This window comes from Rhinopithecus bieti, unplaced genomic scaffold (genome assembly GCF_001698545.2).
Source record: "Rhinopithecus bieti isolate Rb0 unplaced genomic scaffold, ASM169854v2 scaffold_32955, whole genome shotgun sequence".
NCBI lineage: Eukaryota > Metazoa > Chordata > Mammalia > Primates > Cercopithecidae > Rhinopithecus > Rhinopithecus bieti.
In genome coordinates this window covers 1,660,916-1,685,133 of record NW_016814423.1, presented here as the reverse complement: position 1 = coordinate 1,685,133, position 24,218 = coordinate 1,660,916, and the positions used below count along the sequence as shown (strand labels likewise).

Below are 24,218 nucleotides of genomic sequence, written 5' to 3'. Positions count from 1 at the left end.
TGCCGATGCCTCCATGCCTAGTAAAGAATGGAGGGGAAGAGAAAGGGAAGAAATAAGGATGGGGAGAGAAAAATAGGAAAGGTGGGGAAAGGAGTGAGGGGAAGATGGGAAAAGGCAAGAGAAGGGAAAATGGGAAAAGAAAGGAAAGAAATGGAAGCAGATACTCACCTTTAAAACACCTTCTACAGCCATCTTCCCTTCGTGACCTAGTAAAATACTATATGGATAAAGCCACTGGATTGCATGTTTGATTGGCATCATAGGAAAGGAATCCTATGTAGGAGCAAAAATATATAGGAATGAGCAAAATTCAAAATAATCACAGAAAACATCTGAAATGTACATACATTAAAACTGACTTGTAAAAGTAACCAATAGGTGTCTGGTATTTTCTATAAGTCTACAAAAGCAAATATTCATTATTTTCTCTTCTCATTCCTTGTCCTTTCCCTGGGTAAGCTTACCCATTTCCATCTTTCATCTATCTTCTATGTATTGATGGCTCCCACACTTCTATGTCTGGTCCTGACTTCTTTCTTGAGCTCTAAACCTGAGCCCTCAATTGTTTATTACATATGACTATATGAATATCCCATAGACCCCCATTTGAAACAGAATACATGTCTGTACCTTATTCATCCCAAAGTACCTGATCCCCTTTTATTCCTAGATTAATCTCACCCACATTCACTTAGCTTCACAGTTATAACTCAGTTATAACTACAAAATTAGAAAGTATTCATTATCCTCAAGTCTTTCCTCACATTATTTGCACTGTCAATTCTGTCCACCTCACTTTAAAAGAGTCTATTGATAAGAACGATTAGTGAAATTTCAATATGAACTATCTATTAGATGATATGGATTACTGTTAACATGATATGAAGTGTGATAATGTTGTTCTGGTTATGGAGAAGAATGTCCTAATTCTTAGAAGCTGCATACTGATATGGTTTGCTTGTGTCCACCCAAATCTCATCCTGAATTGTAGCTCCCATAGGACCGGTGGGAGATAAATGAATCATGGGGGCAGTTAACCTCCATGCTGTTCTCATGGTAGTGAGTTCTCATGAGATCTGATGGCTTTATAAAGGGCTTTTCCTCTCCTTCACTCGGCACTTTTCTCTCCTGCCACCATGTGAAGAAGGACGTGTTTGCTTCCCCTTCCACCGTGATTGTAAGTTTCCTGAGGCCTCCACAGCCTTGTGGAACTGTGAGTTAGTAAAACCTCTTTCCTTTATAAATTACCCAGTCTCAGGTATTTCTTCATAGCAGCGGGAGAACGAACTAATACATATACTAAAGTATTTAAGAGTACTGACTGCAATTTACTTCCAATGGTTCAGGAAAAAAAAAAAAAGAAAAAAGCACATGCAAACAAATGTACCAATATATTAATAATTGGTGATTGTAGGTGAGGGGATTATGAAATTACTATTTTTCAACTTTTTTTACATTTGAGAATTTTCAAAATAAAATGTTCTAAGCAAAAACAAAAAGATTCGATAAAAGTATAAGATTTAATAAACAGGAGGAGAAATTCTGTTCTGGATGTAAAGAACAATGTCAACAATACCTAGGCTCCCTGACTCACAGGAAACATACATATATACATACATACATACATACATACATACATTAAAGTTTAAATATAAGTCTCTTGCCTAAGATAGTATCCCCACTATCTTGGATGGTGCCCTCTTCCACAGGGTCTCACTGAGTGTTAAAAAAAGCTTCCTAGTCATTCCCTCACTGCCAACAAAGGTGTCTTCCTCCAACATAAGTCTGGTCACCTTCATAGCCCACCTACTTAATATTCTCTGATAAGCCACTTTTTCCACATCATAAAATCCAGGAAACTTCATTCATCATACAAAACATTTCACAATAGTGTTCTAACTTCTCCCTCTACCACACATACTTGCTTTAGGGATACAACTTATTCTCATTCTCCAAAGATACTAGGCCCTTTTGTGATTAAACACATTTGCCTGTGCTTTGACTTCTTGCCTGGAAGGCATTTCTATCACTCCAGACATGACCGCCATGCCCTTTGTGAAACTGTAGTGGACAATGTCTGTACTCTATCAGATCCCCTCAGATCTGTTTGTATTCTCTCTTGTGCCTCCTAGCTTCCTCTTCCAACAGCAACTGCTGTAGGTCTTTCTAAGAAGACATCCTTGGGCTCTTGAAGCCACACTTGCACACATGCTGGGAGAGCAGTTAGTATCCAGAAATTTGTGTCCCTGAGACAACCATGCTAGAGCAGTGTGAAAGCCCTAGCTCCCCTAACTCAGGTAAGGACAGCTCTGAGGCCTAACTTACACTGCAGCACACCTTTTACTTGACCAGGCTAAAGCCTTCCTTTCCTCTGTAGGAATTCACTGAGATTGCATGTCTAGCTCCCACTCCAAAGCTGAAAGCTCTTCAGGGGCTCAGAACATGTCCTTGGTCTCTGTACAGTTTACTGCACTGCATAACAAATTAATCTCAGGTTTTACAATATTTATAGAAGAGTATGACAAAAGCAAACTGAAGTCATTAATCCCTAATGATTAACTTTCAAAATTTTTAACATATTTGGGTATGCCAGTCGTTAATTTATTTTACTTACCAAGATTTGTACTGCAGCTGCTAAACTGTCTAAAGGAAAATCTGGAAGTCCAAGAGTAGAAGATTCTTGGGAACACAGAGTTGTGGCAAAGGACAAGAGCTGAGAAACTCTAGGGGAAAAATGATATTAAATTTTAATAGTTTTAAAATATAAAATGTGTAAGTCTGTTAAATATAAAATACAGGGGCCAATTTAATTAATCTAAAAAGATGATCCCTAATATTAATTCTTAAGGGGCAATGGCTCCGCATCATAATATCCTACTTAAAACTCAGAAGTTGATTAGACGCAAATATATTCCTAAATTTATCACAATATTTGAGGTTTCTCACCACCTGGTCCAAATCTACCCTGACAGCCTCATCTCTCACATTTCATAATCCCAAACCTAAACTCTAGCCTTTCAAGAGTTTTTTTATGGCCCTAAGAATAAGGCATAAACTCTCACATTTCATGCTTAAAAAAAAAAACACTTATTCTGTTCAAATTCCTTGATTCCATTCTCTATCTGGCAAAAACTTGCTCATTATTTAGGACCCATTTCAAACGCCAATGCTTTTGTGAAGCCCTTATAAAATCTCAACTAATACCCTCAATATTTTGAAATGATGGCACTTACTATACCATGTTAACCAAAGCTATTCACGTATCTTTCAACTCTATTAGATCTTGAGATTCTCGCCAAAGATATCTTATTAATTTTATCACCAAACATTCTAATACTGAAAAATTCTTATAAGAATTCCAGTTGCTGAATGAATCAATCAATCAATGAACAGACAAAACAAATTCAATATTCAGTGTCCAGATATTTATAAAAATATACTTACTTCTCAGCAGAAACATTGGCTCCAATTGAATATAACAACTTAAGTTGGTCCTAAAGTAATATAGAAACATATTAAATTAATTAAAAAGAAATGTAACGGATTAAGTGCAAATGTTTTATAGACACAATCAACCTTTTAATTAAGCAGACACTAAATATTTAATAGCAAAAAGTCATTTATTGATACATTTCATTTTCTAAAAGAAAAGCCAGCCTTTTAAAAAATCCTTCAAATAATGCCATAATAATTTTTCTTCCTAGTTTCCAGAGATTTTCTTTACTCTTTATTCTCATATCTTTCCATGACCTACTGAGGAAGACATTTAAAATGCAGTAACATTTTATAGCATTGAATTTCTTGTTATAAATAGAAAAACTGTTTAAAAAATAAATTATCCTTGGTCATACTTACCTTGAAGGGTAAATAATAAATATCCCTGGCTTGAAATCGAGAACGAAGAGGGGGATCTAATGGATTCCCAGAATACCTTGGCACTGGCAAGCCCAAGGCGATCACTCGGAAATTTTCACTAACTCGGACAATGTTCCAAGAATCCAATTCTTTTTTGGTATGATCCTATGAAAGTAAGAGATCCAGAAGCTATAGCATAAATGATACAGATCATAACTATAAGAGCTGCCAAGTCCAGGGACTTAGGACTTGACTGTTGAGAAAACTGTATTGGAGAACACTCTCAAAACCAAACTGTCAAGGAAGGCAGCAAAGTGAAATCAGGTTCAGGATGCCAGGGCAGTCTCACAACATGAAGATTGGGGTGTTTGAAAGGGAAAGCAGTTAACACACCAAGGAATAAAGGAGACTTGGGTCAGATCTCCAAGCTTTAGTCAGTAACACAGAGGGAAAGAGTCGGGGGTAAGGAAAAGACATGACTAGAGGTTGTAACAAAGGTAGTCCCCAATGGGCAGGTCACCAGCAGAGCTGTGATTGATTACCAGTGGACCTTAAATACATAATTATGTTTGTGGGTATTCCTAGCAAGGCATATTACTCGTAATAACATGTTTTGGAAACTTACTATGTGGTAAGCATGTTCCATGGATTTTTCTCATTTAACTTTCACCAGAATCCAATATAGACAATCTCCTTTTTACATGAATGAATGAACTAAAGTTCAAAGGAGTTATATAACTTGTCCCATGGTCCTGTAACTAGTATACAGTGGAGCTTAGAGAACGGAAACAGTACGGGTTTTGGAGTCACAAATCCTGGCTCAACTGCTTGATGTATACTTTTACTAAATGTTAGCACATGCATGTCATTATACCTTTGGAACCTTAGCCTTCTCAGTAGGAAAAATACCATCTACATTATTGTGACTGCTAGGAAAACTAAATGTGAAAATGTGTGTGCAAACAAGTGGCCCATAGCAGGCACCTGTTAAATCTCATTTCCTTCCTTCTCTGCCTAACTCTATCAATGGCTCTTCACATTCTTCAGCAGCAGGATCTACGGTATTGACTAAGTTTGTACAAATGCACATTTGTACATTCTGAGAGAAGCGTCCACATCTTTCAGCAACTCTTCACAGCCCAAATGACAATACAGAAACTCTTAAGAAGGCGCTCAAGGCCTTTCCTGGCAGAAGCTCTGATTCTCTCAGTCTCAGCAACCAGTGCACGCCTGTCCCCTTGACCTTCCTTCCATGATCCTGTGCTCCAATCCGTCTCCCAACTGCAGCTCTCCAAACACATGAGGCTGCTTCACCAACACGACTCCATCTTCTTGGAACAACACCCTTTTCACTTTGCAAAGCATAAACACAAGGGTCAGTCAAAGCTCAACACAAAAAACATCTTCATAAAACTCAGATCCCCTTCCCTCATCAGAACCATTTTTGTACCCTTTTACTTTATCTTATGCAAGCTTCTATCATTATTTATTTGTGCATTTGCTTCTATACATGACTGTCTCATGCTAGCTCCACACTCTTGAGAGGACTTATTACCTCTAGTGTATAACAGGACAAATGTCTGTTGACTGACTGCATGAATTAATTTTAAAAATAATAAATAATTATTGAAATAAATAATTATTTCAATCATTTGGTATGAATCAAAATCAGCAATCATACATCTAATTAATACACTGACACTATGTCATAGACACTAGAAAGTGAGAGTCTAGATCTAGCCCTGTCTGAGAAACCAAAAGTAGAAACTTCAGAGAGCTGACTAAATATTTCTTTTCATTTACCCAAAATGTTAAATAAAATATAAAGTTCATACAAACCGAACTTTGTATCTCTTTCCATAATAACAGAATTCTACTATAAACACCTTTATGAAACCAATAACATTTTTGAGATATTAAATTTAGAATATCAAAGCTACCTAGAAATAAATGGGGCTTACGTTATGGTGTTAGAATCTTTTTAGCATAAAAGTTGTCATAAGATGATAGTACTTTTTGAAGGGATCTTGCCTATCTGCTGTGAGGTTCTTATAAGACAGATTCTATGAACACAGAAATAACATTTACCGATAAAAAATTATGTGTTTATACTGATATTTACTTTGGGAGAAAAATGTAGTAGACCCTTCTCACTTAATAATAAGCATTCTTTGCATACTAAACCTCTTTTTTTTTTTTTTTTTTTTTTTTTTTTTTTTTTTTTTGACAGAGTCTCGCTCCCTCACCCAGGCTGAGGTGCAGTGGTGCAATCTTGGCTTACCACAACCTCAGCCTCCCGGGTTCAAGTGATTCTCCTGCCTCAGCCTCCTAAGTAGCTGGGATTACAGGTGCATGCCACCACACCCAGCTAATTTTTCTATTTTTAGTAGAGACAAGATTTTACCATGTTGACCAGGCTGATCTTGAACTCCTGACCTCAGGTGATCTGCCCGCCTTAGCCTCCCAAAGTGCTAGGGTCAGAGGCGTGAGCTACCGCACCCAGTCACTAAACCTCTTTTGACTCACATATCGAGAATTTCTATCCAAAGTAATATGTTCAATAACTTTGCACAGAATCTACTATAAGAATAAAGAACATATCAAACTTTTTGTTGTGAAGTAACTCCTATACTTTAAAAAAAATTCCATATTCTGAGTATTTTTTTTCCAAATTATTTACTAAAAATGGTGAACACTAATATAATCGCTAGTAGCAAGTAGTTATTTTGTAATTAGAAAGCATCTAAAGAGAAAACGTTCTGCATAACAGCCTTTTAAAAAAGAAATTAAAAAGCTTTCATTTTGGTAAATTAACAGTATGAATAAATGAATTTAACTTTTTCTACTTGATTAAATCCTTGATTATCTCCTTCTGATTATATCAGAATGAGTTGCTCCATGAATAGATCCAGAGGAAAATGACTGTACTTCACAAGAAAGCATCATCTAGAAACTCCCACAAATAGTAAAGAAACAGACTGCTTCTGGCCCTGCCAGCCATGCAGCATCAGTGCAATCAAACCCTCTGGCATTGACATTCATTATTTAGGGCCTAGTGTGTTCTGGGCTCATATTAGCACCCTGGGAGCAAGATCAAGAAGTATGAGACACAGATCCTGCTCCTGATCAATTTGCAATCAACCTGGGGTAGTAAGGTAGCACATATGTACAGAACAGGTATGAGAGAGACTCTAGGTCCTAGAATGTACAGGCAGAGCAGTCAGTCATAGAAGGCTGGGTTAACCACACAGAGATCCAGCATGGTACAGCTTGAGTTGGATGAACAAGGGCTAAATGTCTTCTTGTCATTTGTGACATTACATGAACCCATCTCCCAAGCCTTTGAAGAGTCCCCACATTCCCCAGTTGTTGTACTCTTTATATGCATGTTTATCACAGCATTTAATCATTCCATGGTATTTATTCATTCATTCAACAAATAGTTATTGAGCAACTACCATGTGCCAGGCATTGATCTAGGAACTTGAGATAATACCAGTTACAAAAATCCCTGCCCTTGTGAAACTTAGATTCTAGTAGAGGGAAGCAGACAACAAAGGGTACTGTACTGCATTGTAAAAACTTTGAATTTTACTCTGAGTGGAACAAGAAGCCATCAGGGTTAGAGTATAGGAATGTCCCCAAATGGATGCATTGTTAAGGCAATCACTGACTGCTGTGTTGAGAATAGTGTCAGGAAGGAAGGATGGAAGCAGGGAGTACAGTTAGGAGGTTCTACAGCAACCCCAGCATGTGATGCTGGTGGCTTGGGTCATCAGAACAGGATATCCTTTAAATATTTTATTCATTTCTGTCAATACCTACTGGACCTTGAGCTTCCTGAAGCTAAGAACTGGACTTTCTTCAGCTTTGTATCTGGTGACTAGCACTATCTAGAAGTCATTAGCCTTTTATTAAATAGTTGTTAAGAGAAAGAAAGAAGGGGGAAAAAGGGAGATGGGAAAAGAGGAAGAAAGAGAAGAAGAAAAAATAGGAAAAAAAAAAAAAGGAAAAGAGAATAGTTATTAGACTAACCAGAAAAAAAAAACAGTAAAAATCTGGGGGGTCTTTTGACAAAGTCTACAAACAGAAGAGCATTGTAAAACTGTAAACTCATGACTTCAGCAATTTACCCAAGATAAGGGTCATCTGAACATCTGTCCTGATTCCAATAGGGCCATGTCCTATACAATAAAATGGCACTGCCCACAGCTTGACAGCAAAGACAAAGCAGTGGGATTTTCTTCTCTTACTTGGAGAAGTTTGTCGTAACGCTCAGCAGACATCAGGAAGCGTCCATCTTCAAGCTGCATCTCTCTGTTTTCCAGCAAGTTGTTCAAAACAGGCAAAACATTCCTCTCTGCCTTTTCCAAACCTTCCAAAATGAGAGTTCTGCCTTCTGTGGCTGCACGAACTGCACACTATTTCCAAGAAACATAAAAGCAAAATGAGAATACTGAAGTTGCTGAGCTTGGCCTAACATTACTTGTAAAGCAAATTTAAATTGCAGTTCTTGTTATAGGGACCAGAAATCAATAAAGCTGAGTTCCAGATCTTGTTTTGCTTTTTCTGCCTATATGATCTTAGGAAAGTGATTTTACCTCTTTGGGCCTGTTAATTCATTTTAAAATAAAGATATTGAAAAGAGGATCTCTGAAGTTCCTTTCAGCCTTAACATTTTAGATTATATACCCAATGAAATAAAAAACTAACAGCTATCTATGAACAAAGAACATAATTAAACAAGGGCACAGATTCCACAACTGGAAAAGAAAAATGAAGATATCTGTCCTACCTATCCCACAAGCTTCTTGTGAGGATCCAAAAGCTAGGTGAGAAGGCTTGGAGACTGTAACATTTGTAAACATAAGTCATCATCAAAATAGAGGTTTAGCGTGATGCTCGATGCTGACAACATTACACACTTAGAAACAGAAAAAGAGTCAGATTTTACATTGGCCAATAGCAAACTGACTTAGGTCTTCCAATAAATTTTAAGAAAATTAGTAATGGAGAAAAGTAGGAAATAAAGTAAACTGTAATAAAAAAATTACTATAGATATGAAAAAAATATTTGCCTTAAACTATAGGTCCTTAGTAACATAGAAAACTACTTTTCGTCAAAATCCTTCATGTTCTGCTAAAAAAGGAAAACCTCAGTCATGTTTCTTCTGCACATTCAACCACAGACAGAGGATTAATGGTGCTAAATGTATATTGTTATTCCCCCCCTTAAAAATCGCCTTCATTAGTCTCCATGGCACTGCATTGTCCTAGGAAAACTGTTTTGTCTTCTCTGCCTGTCCATTAAATGTGGGTGATGCCCAGAATTACACCCTTAACACACAGCTCTTCTTACCGTATTAGGACCTCCCTGAAAATCTTAATCACATAGTTCCAACTACCACCTTTATGCTAATGACCCCCCAGAATCTTGGGGTTCTGATACTCCCCTAAGTTTCAGAATCATGTAGTCTCATTAGTACCTCATATGGGGTCCCTCAGACCCCATAAGTACCTCAGGTCCCTTGTACAACACTGAAAATATCCTTTCTCCAAACCTGCTTCTCTTCTTTATTTTCTATCTGGGGTGTGAGCACCATTGACCCATGCCAGAGCCTTCGATGTTTCTTGAACTTATCCCTTTCTACCCCTTCCCTAGTTCAGGCTCTCCTTACCCCTCAGATTGCCTCCAAATAGTCCAAGCTCCTTAATTTGGCATATTAGCCTATCACAATGCGGCATCTACCTATCTCTCCAACACCATCTCCTGACATTAGTTGCCTCACATGTGGTATTTCTGTGACAATAAACTGGCTATCTCCTTCTACACATATACATACCACACTGCTTTACCAGACAATCTCTGTGTCTTTACTTATACTGACTCCTCACTTAAAATTTAATTTTCCCTATAGTAATTATCCAAAAAAAGATCTAAATGTTTGATGAGGGGAAAACATATCTCTATTTTTTTAAGACCTAATATCCAAATAAATTTCTGGAGTAGCAATGTACTGATTTTCCAAGTGTAGAAAAGAGGCAATGCTTAATCAAGCTTGCATACTATCCTATTTTAATAAACTGTTGAATTTTGCACTGTATAGTAGAGCTTAGTTGATTTCAAGTATCTACATAAAAATGTTGTAAAATGATAAACTTCATGGAAGCTATATTAGATTCAAGAGAACCATCCATTTCAAGAATAAGATCAATTCATGAATAATCCTTCAAATATATCACTACTGCAATATTTTAATTCTCTTCTACCAGAGCAGCCATCTTGTTCTAGAAGATTTTTAAAAAAAAAAGCATAGGTAGAAGTGACTTAGTAGTTCCTAAAGAACAAAAAAAAAAAAAGAATCTCATTTTTGCTAGCTGTATAAAGGACAAAGCCATAGATATAGTTTCTGGGATATTAAAAGTCAAAATATTGGCTGGGCTCGGTGGCTCACGCCTGTAATCTCAGCATTTTGGAAGGCCAAGGAGGGTGGATCACAAGGTCAGGAGTTCAAGACCAGCCTGGTCAACATGGTGAAACTCCGTCTCTACTAAAATTACAAAAATTAGCCGGCTGTGGTGGCAGGCGCCTGTAATCCCAGCTATGTGGGAGGCTGAGGCAGGAGAATCACTGGAACCCGGGAGACAGAGGTTGCAATGAGCCAAGATCAACCCCCTTCACTCCAGCCTGGGCGACAAAGCAAGAATACAAACTACTTCTTATAAAAATTCATGTTTCAGTTAAGGTTTCCATTAAGCTTTTGTTCACAAAAATATATTTACTTCAAGAAAGCATAGCTCAGAACAAAAAAGAAATTGTTATCATAACCTAAGGTAATATTATTTTAAAAAATCTAAAACTTTTAGCAATCTTACTTATCAGACAGACTAAATACTGTATTTGACTTTTTAAAAACTCCATAGGGATGAAAACACACATTCTTTGAGGTAAAACTAGAAATATACAGATCAAAATGTAATGGTTCACCACCTATGGGCCACAAAAAGCAAAGTCTTGACAACACAGGGCAACAACAAACACTGCAGTTCCACTTGCATTCACCTCAGGTATACTGTGGTCTGCTGTCAACTGAATCTCTTCAAAGGAATTCAAAATAAGCTATGTAGACAGATCAAAAACAGAAGCCAAATACCCAAGGTTTTCTTTCCATCTACTCCAATGGCAATACTGTGACCACAAAGTTGAAAAAGTAGGGATAGATGGAAAAAAGATAACACCATTTGATGATCTCTTGAAAATCTGGTCAATGCTGCAACTTTTCTCCACAATCAGATGCATACAGATGTATGTATAAAGCAGAGACCTCAATTTAAGAATCTCTACTACTAAAGAATGATAGAAATAGAAAATCATCAATTTCACAAACACCATAGTAATAACTGTCATAGTCAAGAATCCAAAACGGACGGTAAATTAGTGGGTAAGTGTATGATGAGAAACAGGACATTTGTATATACTCAAAGTATCTCCTTACAAAATATTTTAAAATGACAAAGTGAAAAATAATACAACACTGCAGAAACCTAGCAGATACCACCTTAATTAACCAAGTGATCAAAGTCGATGTGACCAGTAATGAGCTATATCAATCTCACATACCAGACTTCTAATATGATACCCTGAGATGGGCACAACATCACTTTTATATTAATCTTGCTAAAAATGCATCATTTCAATCAAATCATAAGGAAACATCAGACAAACCTAAACTGAGCAACATTTTGCAAAATAATTGGCCACGAGGAGGAAAAAGGAGATGCCTGTTGCAGGGACTTGGTTGGGAACAGTGTGGGAGATAGCAGTCTTTTTTTTTTTTTTTTTTTTAAATGATTAAAAAACTCAAGCATGTTTAAATGATGATGAAGAGGAGCTAGTAGAGGAGTACAGAAAAGAGAAAGTATAATTATTGAAGTAAAACTAAAAGAGTTGCTACTAGATGTTGAAGATAGTCTGGTCTATTTAGTGAGTGGGAACATGGTGGGGCCTACAAGTTTATAACTGATATGTATCAGGCGCTTCCAAGTATACTATTTAATTTAACCCTATGACAGTCCTCTGAGGTACACAATATTTTACCCAATTTATTGGAAGAGAGGTTATATAATCTGAAAATTGCACGGCTAAAATTTTAGCCTGTCCTTAAATTGAGAGAAGACGAGTAGATGAAGAACTAAAAAAAGTCAGTAAATAATCACAACTAGAGGTTATTAGTAATCTCAGAGAGTCTGGTTTTACTAGGCATAGGAATTTGCTGTGTTATCTATGTAGAGAAACAAAACCAAACACACACAAAACATTTCTACACACACAAAATACTCAGTTCAACATAGAGCATACATGGTCATACAGCAGTGCAATCGACCTCAAAGTCTTCTAGAGATAACTACAATCACATTTCCCCAAATCAACATTGTTTTTCAAATCATCATCAACTCAGTGAAATCTCTAGAACCAAGCAGAAATGAAACCAACCACTTGCCTAAAAATATCTGAAAAGAGAGGTAGTTAACAGAAAAGCTTCATTAGTCTTTTAAATCAACCTAACCCACTAATTGTGCTGTTATCCTCATGCGACTTAATTAAGAACTGTGAAACTTCCTGTTTGCTAAATTGTTTTCAAGATATAACAAACCTCAGTTTAAGCCTCTCTTTTCATTTGCTTTACCTGCAAATTTATTATTATTTTTTTTTAGTTTTCTTACAAAACATTTACCAAAGCTCTTTCTTTCTCCTAAAAAATCTTAATGTAAGAAAAACCAATTACGCAAAGATTCAGTTTCTGACAGTGGCTTCTAAATGTCTCTAACTTTCCCTTAATAATCCATTAGACAAACTGCCAGGAAAATTCTGTAAAAGAAAAGCAATTAGGAGCGAGTTTAATTTAGGAATAGAAAGAACCATGACTAGATAGGCAAATCAATAAAACAAAATTTAAGAAGGTATGCTAGTCTCTCTAGAAATGTACTGTACGAACAAGAAACTCTTGTAACTAAAAGAGGTCAGAGAGATTTGAAATAACCCTCTTGCACTGTCGGAAAAAAAAATTTTTTTTGCTATTACTACATGTATTACCTTTTCCATATAAGGAAACTAGCTAATAAAAATGATTAAACATTTTAAAATATAAGAAAAGTACACTTCAAATTAGTAGAAATTAGGAATTTGGAAAAGAAATCCAAATGAATTTAAACATTTAATGATAAAAGTAAAATCATGTAATTACTGAATAATCATATAAGTTACTTTTTGAAAATAATCTTGAATTGAGGAAAATCTTTCCAGTAACTCAAAGGCAGATACCATTAAGAAAAAAATTAATAGATATGACTACATTCAAATTTGTCCATACAGCAAAAAATATCTCAAACTAAAAGACTGAAAACTTGGAAGATATGTTTGTAATGTATACAATAAAGACCACATAAATATCTTTAGTATAAATTGAATTTTATAGATTATTTTAAAATTAACACTACTCTTATAAAACACAAATTAGCACCACAAAAATATATCTTCAACTTCACTGGTTATTAGAGAGCTAAAGGTAAAACGTGATATTTTTAGACTTTCAAATTGGCAAGGATTAAAAAAGAATAATAAAATCCAGTGTCAGTAAGGTTAAGATGAAACCAGAACTCTCATTCATGGTTGGTCAGAGTACAAAATGATAAGCTTATGGACAGTAATTTAGAAACATATATAAAAATGGAAATGGCTATGTTATTAATCCAGAAATTCTACTTCAATAAATTTATCTAAAGGAAATGATAAGATTAGTGTACAATGATGTGTATTATCCAGTCATCAAAACACTGTTTTATAATTACAAATGAACCAAAAAACCTCAAATGCCAATCTGTGGAGGAATAGCAAAAAAAACTGTGGTAATTTAATATGATGGACTTCTACACAGATATTAAAAAGAATGATATAGCTCCATCTTTAACTGTGAAAACGTCCACAATATGTTTCTTACTCAAAAAGCTGTAACTCCCTTTCCAGGACTAAGGGAATAAGGAAAGAGAATAAGAGGACCATCCCATTTCTTGCCTGATTTCTGAAACCCAAATAAAATATGAGTCTGCTATTAAGAGCACTGTTGTAAAAAGTACTTAATTTATAAGCCTATGGGATGAGTTGAGGAAGACAATGAAAATACCCTAGAGATGGGTCATTTTCTCCTCCCATTAGCTCTACTACAATCTAGATTAATCTGTGATGAGACATAAGGAGAGGCTACCACAAATTCACATTGTTCAACTTCAGCTCAACCCTCATCACTATTCAAACATTATTTCCATTATTTCTTATAAGTTATTGCCAAGCCAAGCCTCCAATGTCTTTCTTCACCTCTTTCAAATGACCCTGCCCAGTACTTTACTATGACTAAAGTCACATGAATTGAGATTCTATGACTCTCCTCCACTTCATTTCATAGTCAGTCCCTCTGTGTCTGCATCTTTCTACTGTACTATGACTTCTATCTTTGAGAAAGTATCACTCTTCCCACACCTCCAGGACTAGCCCTTTCTACTTTGAGCTTAGCAGCATCCCCTCCCACATCCTCCAAAACTTTCTTCCATCAAATATATCACTTCCTACTTGTATTTCCAAATCACTTCTCTTCCACAAACATCTCCATACTTTCAGAAAAGCTACAGTGCTGATACCTCTTAATATTCTCTCTTTATCCTTTCCTTATCTTCAAGCCTCTTTTAAAAAAAATGCACATACTCACTGCCTCTAATAAACTTCCACTGTTCTTATTTTACCGAAACTACTCACTTGAAAGCACCAATAACTGAACTGCCCCAAATTATGGCTTTTTCTTGATCTTCATGTTCTTCTTTTCTTCGAGTCTCTTCCCTTGATCTTCTCATGTACTTTGTCTTCAATTAACATTATCATGCTGATTCTCCCCCATCCTTCCTTAGCCCTTCCTCTGCCTCCTGTTCTCTAAAATGTAAGCACTTCTCAACTGTCCTTAACCTTTTCCCATCCTCTCTTCTCACTTGTTATTTCATTGGCAAAGATCTAACCTATTCTCACAAATCCGCATTATTTCATTGAGTACCCATTATATGGCAGGGGCTGTTATATGCTATATTAATTACAACAACAGCAAAGCTTTTTTATTTTCTTTATTTCATTATTGTTGAGGAACATACTGTATGGACTAACATGTCTCTGGGCTCCATAGGCATCTCTAATGCCTCTTTAATCTCTTCATATAGATGTTCAAACTCAACATGCTTAATGAAATCAAGCTCAGCAACTTCTTCTCTAAACCAAATCCTCTTTCTGATGTCTATTTCAATTGAAGTTTCATTCATTCTCCCTTCAACCTAGGGTTTATTACGGGGTGTGTGTGTGTGTGTGTGTGTGTGTGTGTGTGTGTGTGTTTGTTTTTTTTTTTTTTTTGAGACAGAGTCTGGCTGTGTCCCCCAGATGGGAGCGCAGTGGCACGATCTCGGCTCACTGTATCCTCCATCTCCGAGGTTCAAGCAATTCTCCTGCCTCAGCCTCCCAAGTAGCTGGGATTATAGGCATGAGCCATCATACCTGGCTAGTTTTTGTATTTTTAGTAGAGATAGGGTTGCACCATGTTGGCCAGGCTGGTTTTGAACTCCTGACCTCATGTGATCGGCCCACCTCAGCCTCCCAAAGAGTTTATTTTTTCTGATTCCTCACACAGTATGTGTGACCTCTAAATATGTTACGCATCCGTCACCAACTTTCCATTTCCATTGCTACCACCACCACTGAGAGCCTTCATTAACTCCCTGCTTTTCTACCTAAAGAGCTAATTGAGCCAGGCACAATTACTCAATATTTTTAGTCTTCAGTTGTCCTCAAGATAATGATATTTTACTGGCAGGAAAACGGAGACTGAATCAAGCCATTTGTAGAGTCTCTTTGAGCAATAATTTCATGATTGTTTGACTTACCTCAACTTTATTAAGAATATTTTTTAAATCAAAATGAAAAATGTGATTTTGAGAGCAAAGTCACCACCAGAATATCTCCTCCTCTAGAGCCCAACAGCCCCTGCATCTCCACATCCCTGGGGCTTTGCCAACATCCAACCACATCCACTCAAGAGGTTTGTAGCATCATAACACCAGATGTACCCACCAGTGTAGCCATGACCTCAGCACCTGAGCCCACACAGAGCCTTGCACCCTGGGAAACAGGCAATCTAGCACAGCAAGGAGGCTGCCCCAGGACAAACGGAGCCAATGCATGTGCTTCCCAGAGTCTGACAGCCACCCACCTCAGACCTGCTGCCACCACCAGTAACTCCACTAGCTCCAGCATTGGGAAGAAATTCTTCCAAACTCATTCTATGAGGCCAGCATTTGATACCAAAACTGGACAAGAGCACACAAATAAAGAAAACGACAGCCCACGAAGGTGCAAAAATCCTGAACAAAATACTAGCAAACCAAATCCAACAGTATATCAAAAATATAACACACCACGATCAGGTGGGATTTATCCCAGAGAGGCAAGGATGATTCAAAATCACAAATCAATAAATCTGATACATTACATCAACAGAATAAAGGACAAAAACCACATGGCCATCTCAATAGATGCAGAAAAAGCATTTGATAAAGCACAAATAAGAAAGGCAAAAATAGATAAATGCGGCTATATCAAACGAAAAGCCTTCTGCACAGAAAAGGAAACAAATCAACAGAGTGAAGAGAAAACCTGTAGAATGGGAGAAAATATTTTCAAATGCATCATTCAACAACAAATGGATAAAAAGACAAATACTGAGAATATGCAAGGAGCTCAAACAACTCAATGGCAAAAAAAAAAAGATAAGATTTAAAATGGGCAAAGGATCTGAACAGATATTTCTCAAAAGAAGACATACAAATGGCCAGTAAGTAAATGCTCAACTAATCACCAGAGAAATGCAATGAAAACCACAATGAGACCTCTCTCACCCCAGTTAGAATGGCTATTGTGAAAAAGACAAAAAGTAACAGATGTCGATGAGGATGTAGAGAAAAGAGAAGTTTTACACACTGTTGATGGAATGTAAATTAGTACAGCCATTATAAAAAACAATATGGAGGTTCTTCAAAAGTTTAAAAGTGGAGCTATCATATGATCCCACAATATATGGACTGAATACATGTATTAAAGTATCACTCTATATCCCGTGAAAATGGACTATTGTCAACTAAAAGAAAATTAATAAATGAAAAAATGAAAATCTTCCCAACCTTTTTTCTTATTAATTCAATATAAATTATTTATTAATTTTACACACTATCTAAATGGCAACAAGAATGGATGTTTTACAGTGCAACTGAATCCAAAGGCAAGAATATTATAAGAGGATTGCAAATGGGTAAGGATAGTATAATTTTTAGAAAACAAATTAATAGACAAAAATGAATTGCCCAAGATTTTAAAATCTTCTCCCTATATGCCCTTTGGTTACATAGTTGTAGACCCAGAACATATGAAAATTAAACTTTAAAAATAGAAATAAGAATACTAGCCAAAAGGAGAACATCTTGAGAAGATGCTCTTTGGTAACAAAATTTGAAACGCTCAATCTTCAGAACTAATACTAGTTAGTTACTATTTCAGTATCACTTTGCTTCCTGATTCTTCCTTACAACAGCCTATAAAATCATTAAAATACTTAATCAGTACTATCAAAATGTACTATCAAACTTTATAAATATGACTACATTTGTAAAGAATAAAGTTTAAAAATAAGCAACTGAATAGAACAAATGGCAAGTCCATTAAGTAATATAGCAACAATATACTGCGCCATTCCATATATCTCAGACTCAACTGGAGAGAAAAAAGTAAATGTTACAAGTTTTCTGCCCAATAGAGGCTCAAGCATCTTAACCTCCTTACATCAATACCCACTTTGCCTCATTTGCATAGCATGTAAGTGTAGGGGTACAACCTCAAAGTACTCTTGCTCTCTCATACCTATGTTTCATCTCCCCAGTGGATTCTTAGCTCTACAAAGGATGAGAACCCTGTATTTTATGGCATACTGGTACAAAACTGGCTCACAGTAGGCTATTAGCATTTATGGAATAAACATGCAACCACTCAGTTAAAAGATGCTGTTATGTAAGGTTAGGAAGAATTTTTGTAGGAAGGATGATAGTTATCTATGCCTACACTTGTTATGAAAACAGAATAGAACAAGTTTAACTATCAGCATGAGAGATTTAGGCTAGATAGTTGGAAGATTTTTCTATACAGGTTGTAACATAAAATAATTGTAGTATCATTTTTTTGAAATCTTTTTTAAAAAGAAGCAATACACGTATTTTTTTTAATGTGGAATGACTAGTTGTAATCATTCCTCAAAGTAGAAATTAGACCAACTATAAGGAGCTCTTCTTGTCCTTAAGCTACAGAACTTCCAGAGACCTAATTTTCTCAAATAGAATTCAGAAAAAAATGCAGCAAGATCCTTCTGGCCCAGCCATCTCACATCACAGCTTTAACCACTCAACACATGGACATGAAAGATTTCAAGATAAAAGTAGGTGTGTGACCTAAAATCAAAAAGTATCAAAGTCCCTGTTCTAGATTCGCTTCTGATTTGATATAAGACCTTAGGCAAACAATTAATCTGGATATCTGTGTCCTCATTTACTAAATAAGAATATCCTCAAGGGGTATTAGACAGTGTACCAGTTTAAGAGTCAAAGCAGTGCTGGAAAAAAAATTTAAAGTAACTGAACCTAATAAAACATAAACTATTATTAATGTAGACATTAAATAAAAATAGAGTCCATAAAGCTTCAAATTTACTCAAAATAGCTATAGTGTAAAAGTACTAAGGAAGCTAAAGAAAAATTTTTTAAATTACATTTCAAGTTCTTCATTTTAACATATCAGAATAGAATCAGATTGATTTTTGGTTGCTCTACCATTTACTTATTATGGGTGACTTAGATTACTCACTGAGCCTCCATTTCTGTCTAAAACTAGGCTCATTTTGGTGCTTATCTCGCAGACTGTGTTGCAGATTAAATCAGATAACTTCGGGCACACAATAAACCTTAAAAAACAATTAGTTGCTGTTACTGTTATGAATACGATCATTATTATCACTGTCATCATGATCATCATCACTTTTTTTTTTTTTTTATAAGCAGAGTCTCACTTTGTTACCCAGGCTGGATTGCAACGACTTAATCATAGCTCACTGTAACTTTGGACTCCTGGCCTCAAGTGATCCACCCACCTGACCTCCTCAAGTGTTAGAATTACAGGCATGAGCCACTGCACTCAACTCGTCATCATTTTTGTAGGGAAGAGCATGATATGGTAAAAGAACCTGAGCTTTGTAATTGGACAGAGTCTGGTTCAAATTTTACCTCTGCTATTTATCAGTTGTACAACCATCACCTTCTAAGCCCCTGTTACTTCATCTGTAAGATGGAAGAGTCACCTTCCTCCTAAGGATGTTCTGAGAATTAAATGCAATAATACGAAGCACCTAGCACAACATAGGTCTCCCAATAAAAGTTTCTTTTTCATCTCTCTCTTTTTTTTTTCAAAGCAAATTACATGTATCTGTCAAACAGTTAACATTATATAAGCAGGCTGGCTGCAGTGGCTGACGCCTGTAATCCCAGCACATCGGGAGGCCGAGGTAGGCGGATCACCTGAGGTCAATTCGAAACCACCCTGGCCAACATGGCAAAACCATATCTCCATGAAAAAATACAAAAATTACCCAAACGTGGTGGTGTGCACCTGTAGTCCCAGCTACTCGGCAGGCTGAGATACGAGAATTGCTTGTACCCAGGAGGCAGAGGTTGCAGTGAGCCGAGATCATGCCACTGCACTCCAGCCTGGGTGGCAGAACAAGACTCCATCTCAAAAAAAAAAAAAAAGTAGAAAACAGTTGTTCCGAGTACGACAGCAACATAACAAGGAGCAAAGACTTGAGTTCTAACACAGAGGCCACAGTAAACAGAGAGATCTTCCCCGATTGTCCAAGTGCAAATTAGGATGTATTTCTAAATAATGATGTGGTTATTTGTACTAGTGAAAAGTGAGAAAGAACCTGAATGGCCAATAATATAAAAAGGTAGAAAAAATAGGAATGTTAAATAAATAACAGCACACCTATCTGATGAAATATTGTACGGATACTAAAGATCATATCTCTGAGGAATATCTAATGTCACAAGGAGACGCATCTGATAAAATGCCAGGTTTTAAAAAAACACCATAAACTTTACATACATGGTATACCATTTTTGTAAAAATTATACATTATACATTATAAACAGATATGCACATAGACAGAAAGAAATACAGAAAATATTCATACTGCCGGTCTTGAAGAGGAATACAGCAAGTAATTTTTCAATTCTTTCCTATGCTTTTTAGCATTTACTCTATTATGCTATCCTTCTTTACTGTTTGGTTTCCCCTAAAACATAAGCTCTATAACAACAGAGATTTTTGGGTTATTTTTTTGTTCACTGCATCTGGACAGTGCCTTGTACATATCAATCATTCAAGACATATTTGTTAATAAATACAAACACATATATGCATTTATAGCTATCAAATGAGCATTTATGACTTGCATAATCAGAAAAAATAAATTTTACTTTGAAAACAATACAAATTCCCTATTACATATTATTATTAACCTAATTCTAGCCTTCAAAGGTAGCAGTTCAGTTTAACCTCTTGCTTTATCATCAATCATCCTTATCCTGTGTGAGAATTAGTGAAGAGCTCAATGGCCATGACCAACAACTCAGGATTTGGGAGTTTCCAGCTGATACGTCAATTCGTAATAACTTGGATATCAGTCATAGGTGCATACAATGTGAACGATACTGAAAATCCCAAACTTTCTCCCAATACCCACCAGAGAGCCACAGGTATTTTTTCACCTATATTGGGTCACCTAGGTTACAGGGATCACCTAACAGTGAATAAAAATACTGTCCGTCCTTTCAGCCCAAACATCAAATTCAATGGTTAAGAATATTAAATAAGTAAAAAGGAATTTTTAAACAAAATAAATGTAAAGGTCTTTCCGTATAACAAATATATGTCTAGCTGGTAGTCAACTGGCAAGTTCATCTATCTAGAATTCAAATGGAAATTATCCATTGTGACGACTCAAAATAGATGTCAAAAAGGCAAATATCCATAGAAAAGCCACCTGGTGTTTTTATGAATAACTTAAGGCCAGAGCCTATTTATTCTTAATTTAGTTAAAATTGTAATAAAGTTGATTACCCAAAGATGAAATCTACCATCAATACATATGTCACTTATGTTCCAGACAGTTTTTAGGTGTCTGAGATGAGCAAGATAGCTATATTCTAGCAGGGGAGGAGAGACAACAAACATGGAAGCAGGGAAACAGTTAAGTTCAGAGAGTGCTAAGTGCTCTGGAGATTATATCATGTACGATGACAGCCTGGTGCACCATGGTGTATTTGGAAAAGGGGTAGGCATGGCCAGTGGCTACTTTAGCTAAGAAATTTATAACCTGAATTACAAGAAGGGAAGAATATAAAGTACAAAGAGAAACTCACACCAAGCGGAGGAAACACCAAGTACAAAAGAAGGCAACTGCAGCTGCAGCCTGTAAGGCAAGGAGTAAAAGGAAAGGTGGCAGACAAACATTTGATCCTACAGAATGACGTAGGTCATATTACAGGGTTTGGATCTTATGCTGGGTGTAATAGGACATTACTGCATGGCTTTAAGCAGCAAGGAACTGATAGGCTCTGATTATGAACAGCACAGTAAGGAACACTAACTGCAAGAAAATAAGATAAAATAAAAATATGAAAATCAGATAAAACCTCAAAAAGTCATCTGAAGCAATTTAAAGAAAGGACTAACATTCCTGCACCTCAATCACAGGCCCCAAAGCTATCAGTGGGATTAGAGCACAGTAAATAACTGATGCTCATCAGAATGAGTAGGATTCACCAACAAAACCTAAGAGTACAAAATGCTGCCATGATAAGACACTTAAAATATTTTATAAACTTTATAAACTGTAAAATATATATCATCTAAAATATTCTTTTAGAATGGCCAAAGGACTGTATAATTTCCAAAAGTTTCATCTAAATAATTTACTATAATGGTCCAACAAATAAATCTTTAGATAATCAAATTTAGTTTCCTATTCAATTTCTAAAAAGCGGAAGTGTTAAGCTCTCCTTAAAATAAGAAACACATTTAAAATCCATGTTCTCTTCCTTACTATTTGCCAGTTATAAAATTCATTTTAAAATATATTTTAAATCCATACTCTACGAAACAAAGCCAGTTCCTTCACCATCATTTAAATATATTCCTACCTCCTCACCTCTACTTAGGCCATTGTTTCAACTTCTAATCCCTTTACCCAGCTCCTCACTATTCCAACTCAAATCCCATCCCTCACTCTTATCTTCTCTGAGTATGGAAAATCAGGCAAATTTTTTAAAACCTTGTCAGTTGGGGGTGGTGTGGGGTTTACAGCACTCTTATGTGTAACTACCATGGGAGCAGAAATGTAAGCAATCAAAAGTTGTATGCTTTAAAAAAACCCTGAATTTTAAATTTTATTATTTGTATTAACTGCAGTATTCCAGATTTACTGTTTAGTAGCCTAAATTTTCACATAAGTTTTACATGTATTAAAAATTTAGGGATTATAAGACCATATATTTTAGAAAATGAACCCAATATGAAATTTAAAAAATTAAACACCCTTAATCAAATAATTCTATCCACTATTCCAAACTGCTTACAAAGAAATTCAGTGGAAATGATCCTGTGAATTAATATTTACCCTTTCTAAAAGATAACCAACTAGAAAAGAAATTAGGACTTTCCTGTTACCTTTCTTACCACGTGGAAAATGCAGATTGTTCATTCTAAAATAAATATAAGCTTTTGAATATATTTTATAATATGGATATTATGTGAATCACTAGGTTTGGAATAAATACCACTAAATGGAGAGTCAAAGTCAACACGATAGAAATATAAATCCAAATTCATATTTCAAAAGGCACTTAGTGCTTGCTTCAGCAGCACATATACTAAAATTGGAATGATACAAAGAAGATTAGCATGACCCCTGCTCAAGGATGACACGCAAATTCATAAAGCATTCCATTTTTTTAAGGGACTTCTTCACAAAGAAAACACAGGAGGGGTCTTAAAATGTTTAAAATGATGAATACAAGAACCTCTTGGCTACAAGAGAGAATTTTCCATTACAAAACTGGAACGTTAGATACAAAATTATTAGTAATGGTTGTTAACCTATTACCACTTATAGGTAATGTACATGAGCACAAACAGCTGTTTTTAAATTAGAATTTAAAATTCCCATTTCCTCACTCTTTCCACCTTTTCTTTTAATATGTATTTTATTATTATTATTATACTTTTAAGTTCTAGGGTACATGTGCACAGTGTACAGGTTACATATGTATACATGTGCCACGTTGGTGTGCTGCACACATTAACTCTTCATTTACATTAGGTATATTTCCTAATGCTATCCCTCCCCACTACCCCCACCCCGTGACAGGCCCCAGTGTGTGATGTTCCCCACCCTGTGCCCAAGTGTTCTCATTGTTCAATTCCCACCTATGAGTGAGAACATGCGGTGTTTGGTTTTCTATCCTTGCAACAGTTTGCTCAGAATGATGGTTTCTAGCTTCATCCATGTCCCTACAAAGGACACGAACTCTTCCTTTTTTATGAAGGCATAGTATTTATTCCATGGTGTATATGTGCCACCTTTCTCAATCCAGTCTATCACCGATGGACATATGGGTTGGTTCCAAGTCTTTGCTATTGTGAATAATGCTGCAATAAACATACGTGTGCATGTGTCTTTATAGCAGCATGATTTATAATCCTTTGGGTATATGCCCAGTAATGGGATGGCTGGGTCAAAAAGTATTTCTAGTTCTAGATCCTTGAAGAATCACCACACTGCCTTCCACAATGGTTGAACTAGTTTACAGTCCCACCAACAGTGTAAAAGTATTCCTATTTCTCCACATCCTCTCCAGCACCTGTTGTTTCCTGACTTTTTAATGATTACCATTCTAATTCCTGTGAGATGGTATCTCATTGTGGTTTTAATTTACATTTCTCTGATGGCCAGTGATGATGAGCATTTTTTTGTGTCTGTTGGCTGCATAAATGTCTTCTTTTGAGAAGTGTCTGTTCATATCCTTCACCCACTTTTTGATGGGGTTGTTTGATTTTTTCTTGTAAATTTGTTTAAGTTCTTTGTAGATTCTGGATATTAGCCCTTTGTCAGATGGGTAGATTG

At 36.0% G+C, this 24,218-nt stretch overlaps 1 protein-coding gene across 1 annotated transcript in view; it reads right to left on the bottom strand.

Moving 5' to 3' along the window:
* Positions 1 to 24,218, bottom strand: part of VWA8 (von Willebrand factor A domain containing 8) — a 384,129-nt gene that overhangs the window by 309,376 nt on the left and 50,535 nt on the right. The window contains exons 5-9 of the mRNA XM_017850208.1: positions 8,109 to 8,276; positions 3,856 to 4,020; positions 3,445 to 3,494; positions 2,615 to 2,723; positions 169 to 273 (exon numbers count right to left, since the gene is read on the bottom strand). Of these exons, the coding sequence (XP_017705697.1) occupies positions 169 to 273; positions 2,615 to 2,723; positions 3,445 to 3,494; positions 3,856 to 4,020; positions 8,109 to 8,276 (597 nt within the window). The remainder of the gene's footprint in view (positions 1 to 168; positions 274 to 2,614; positions 2,724 to 3,444; positions 3,495 to 3,855; positions 4,021 to 8,108; positions 8,277 to 24,218) is intronic.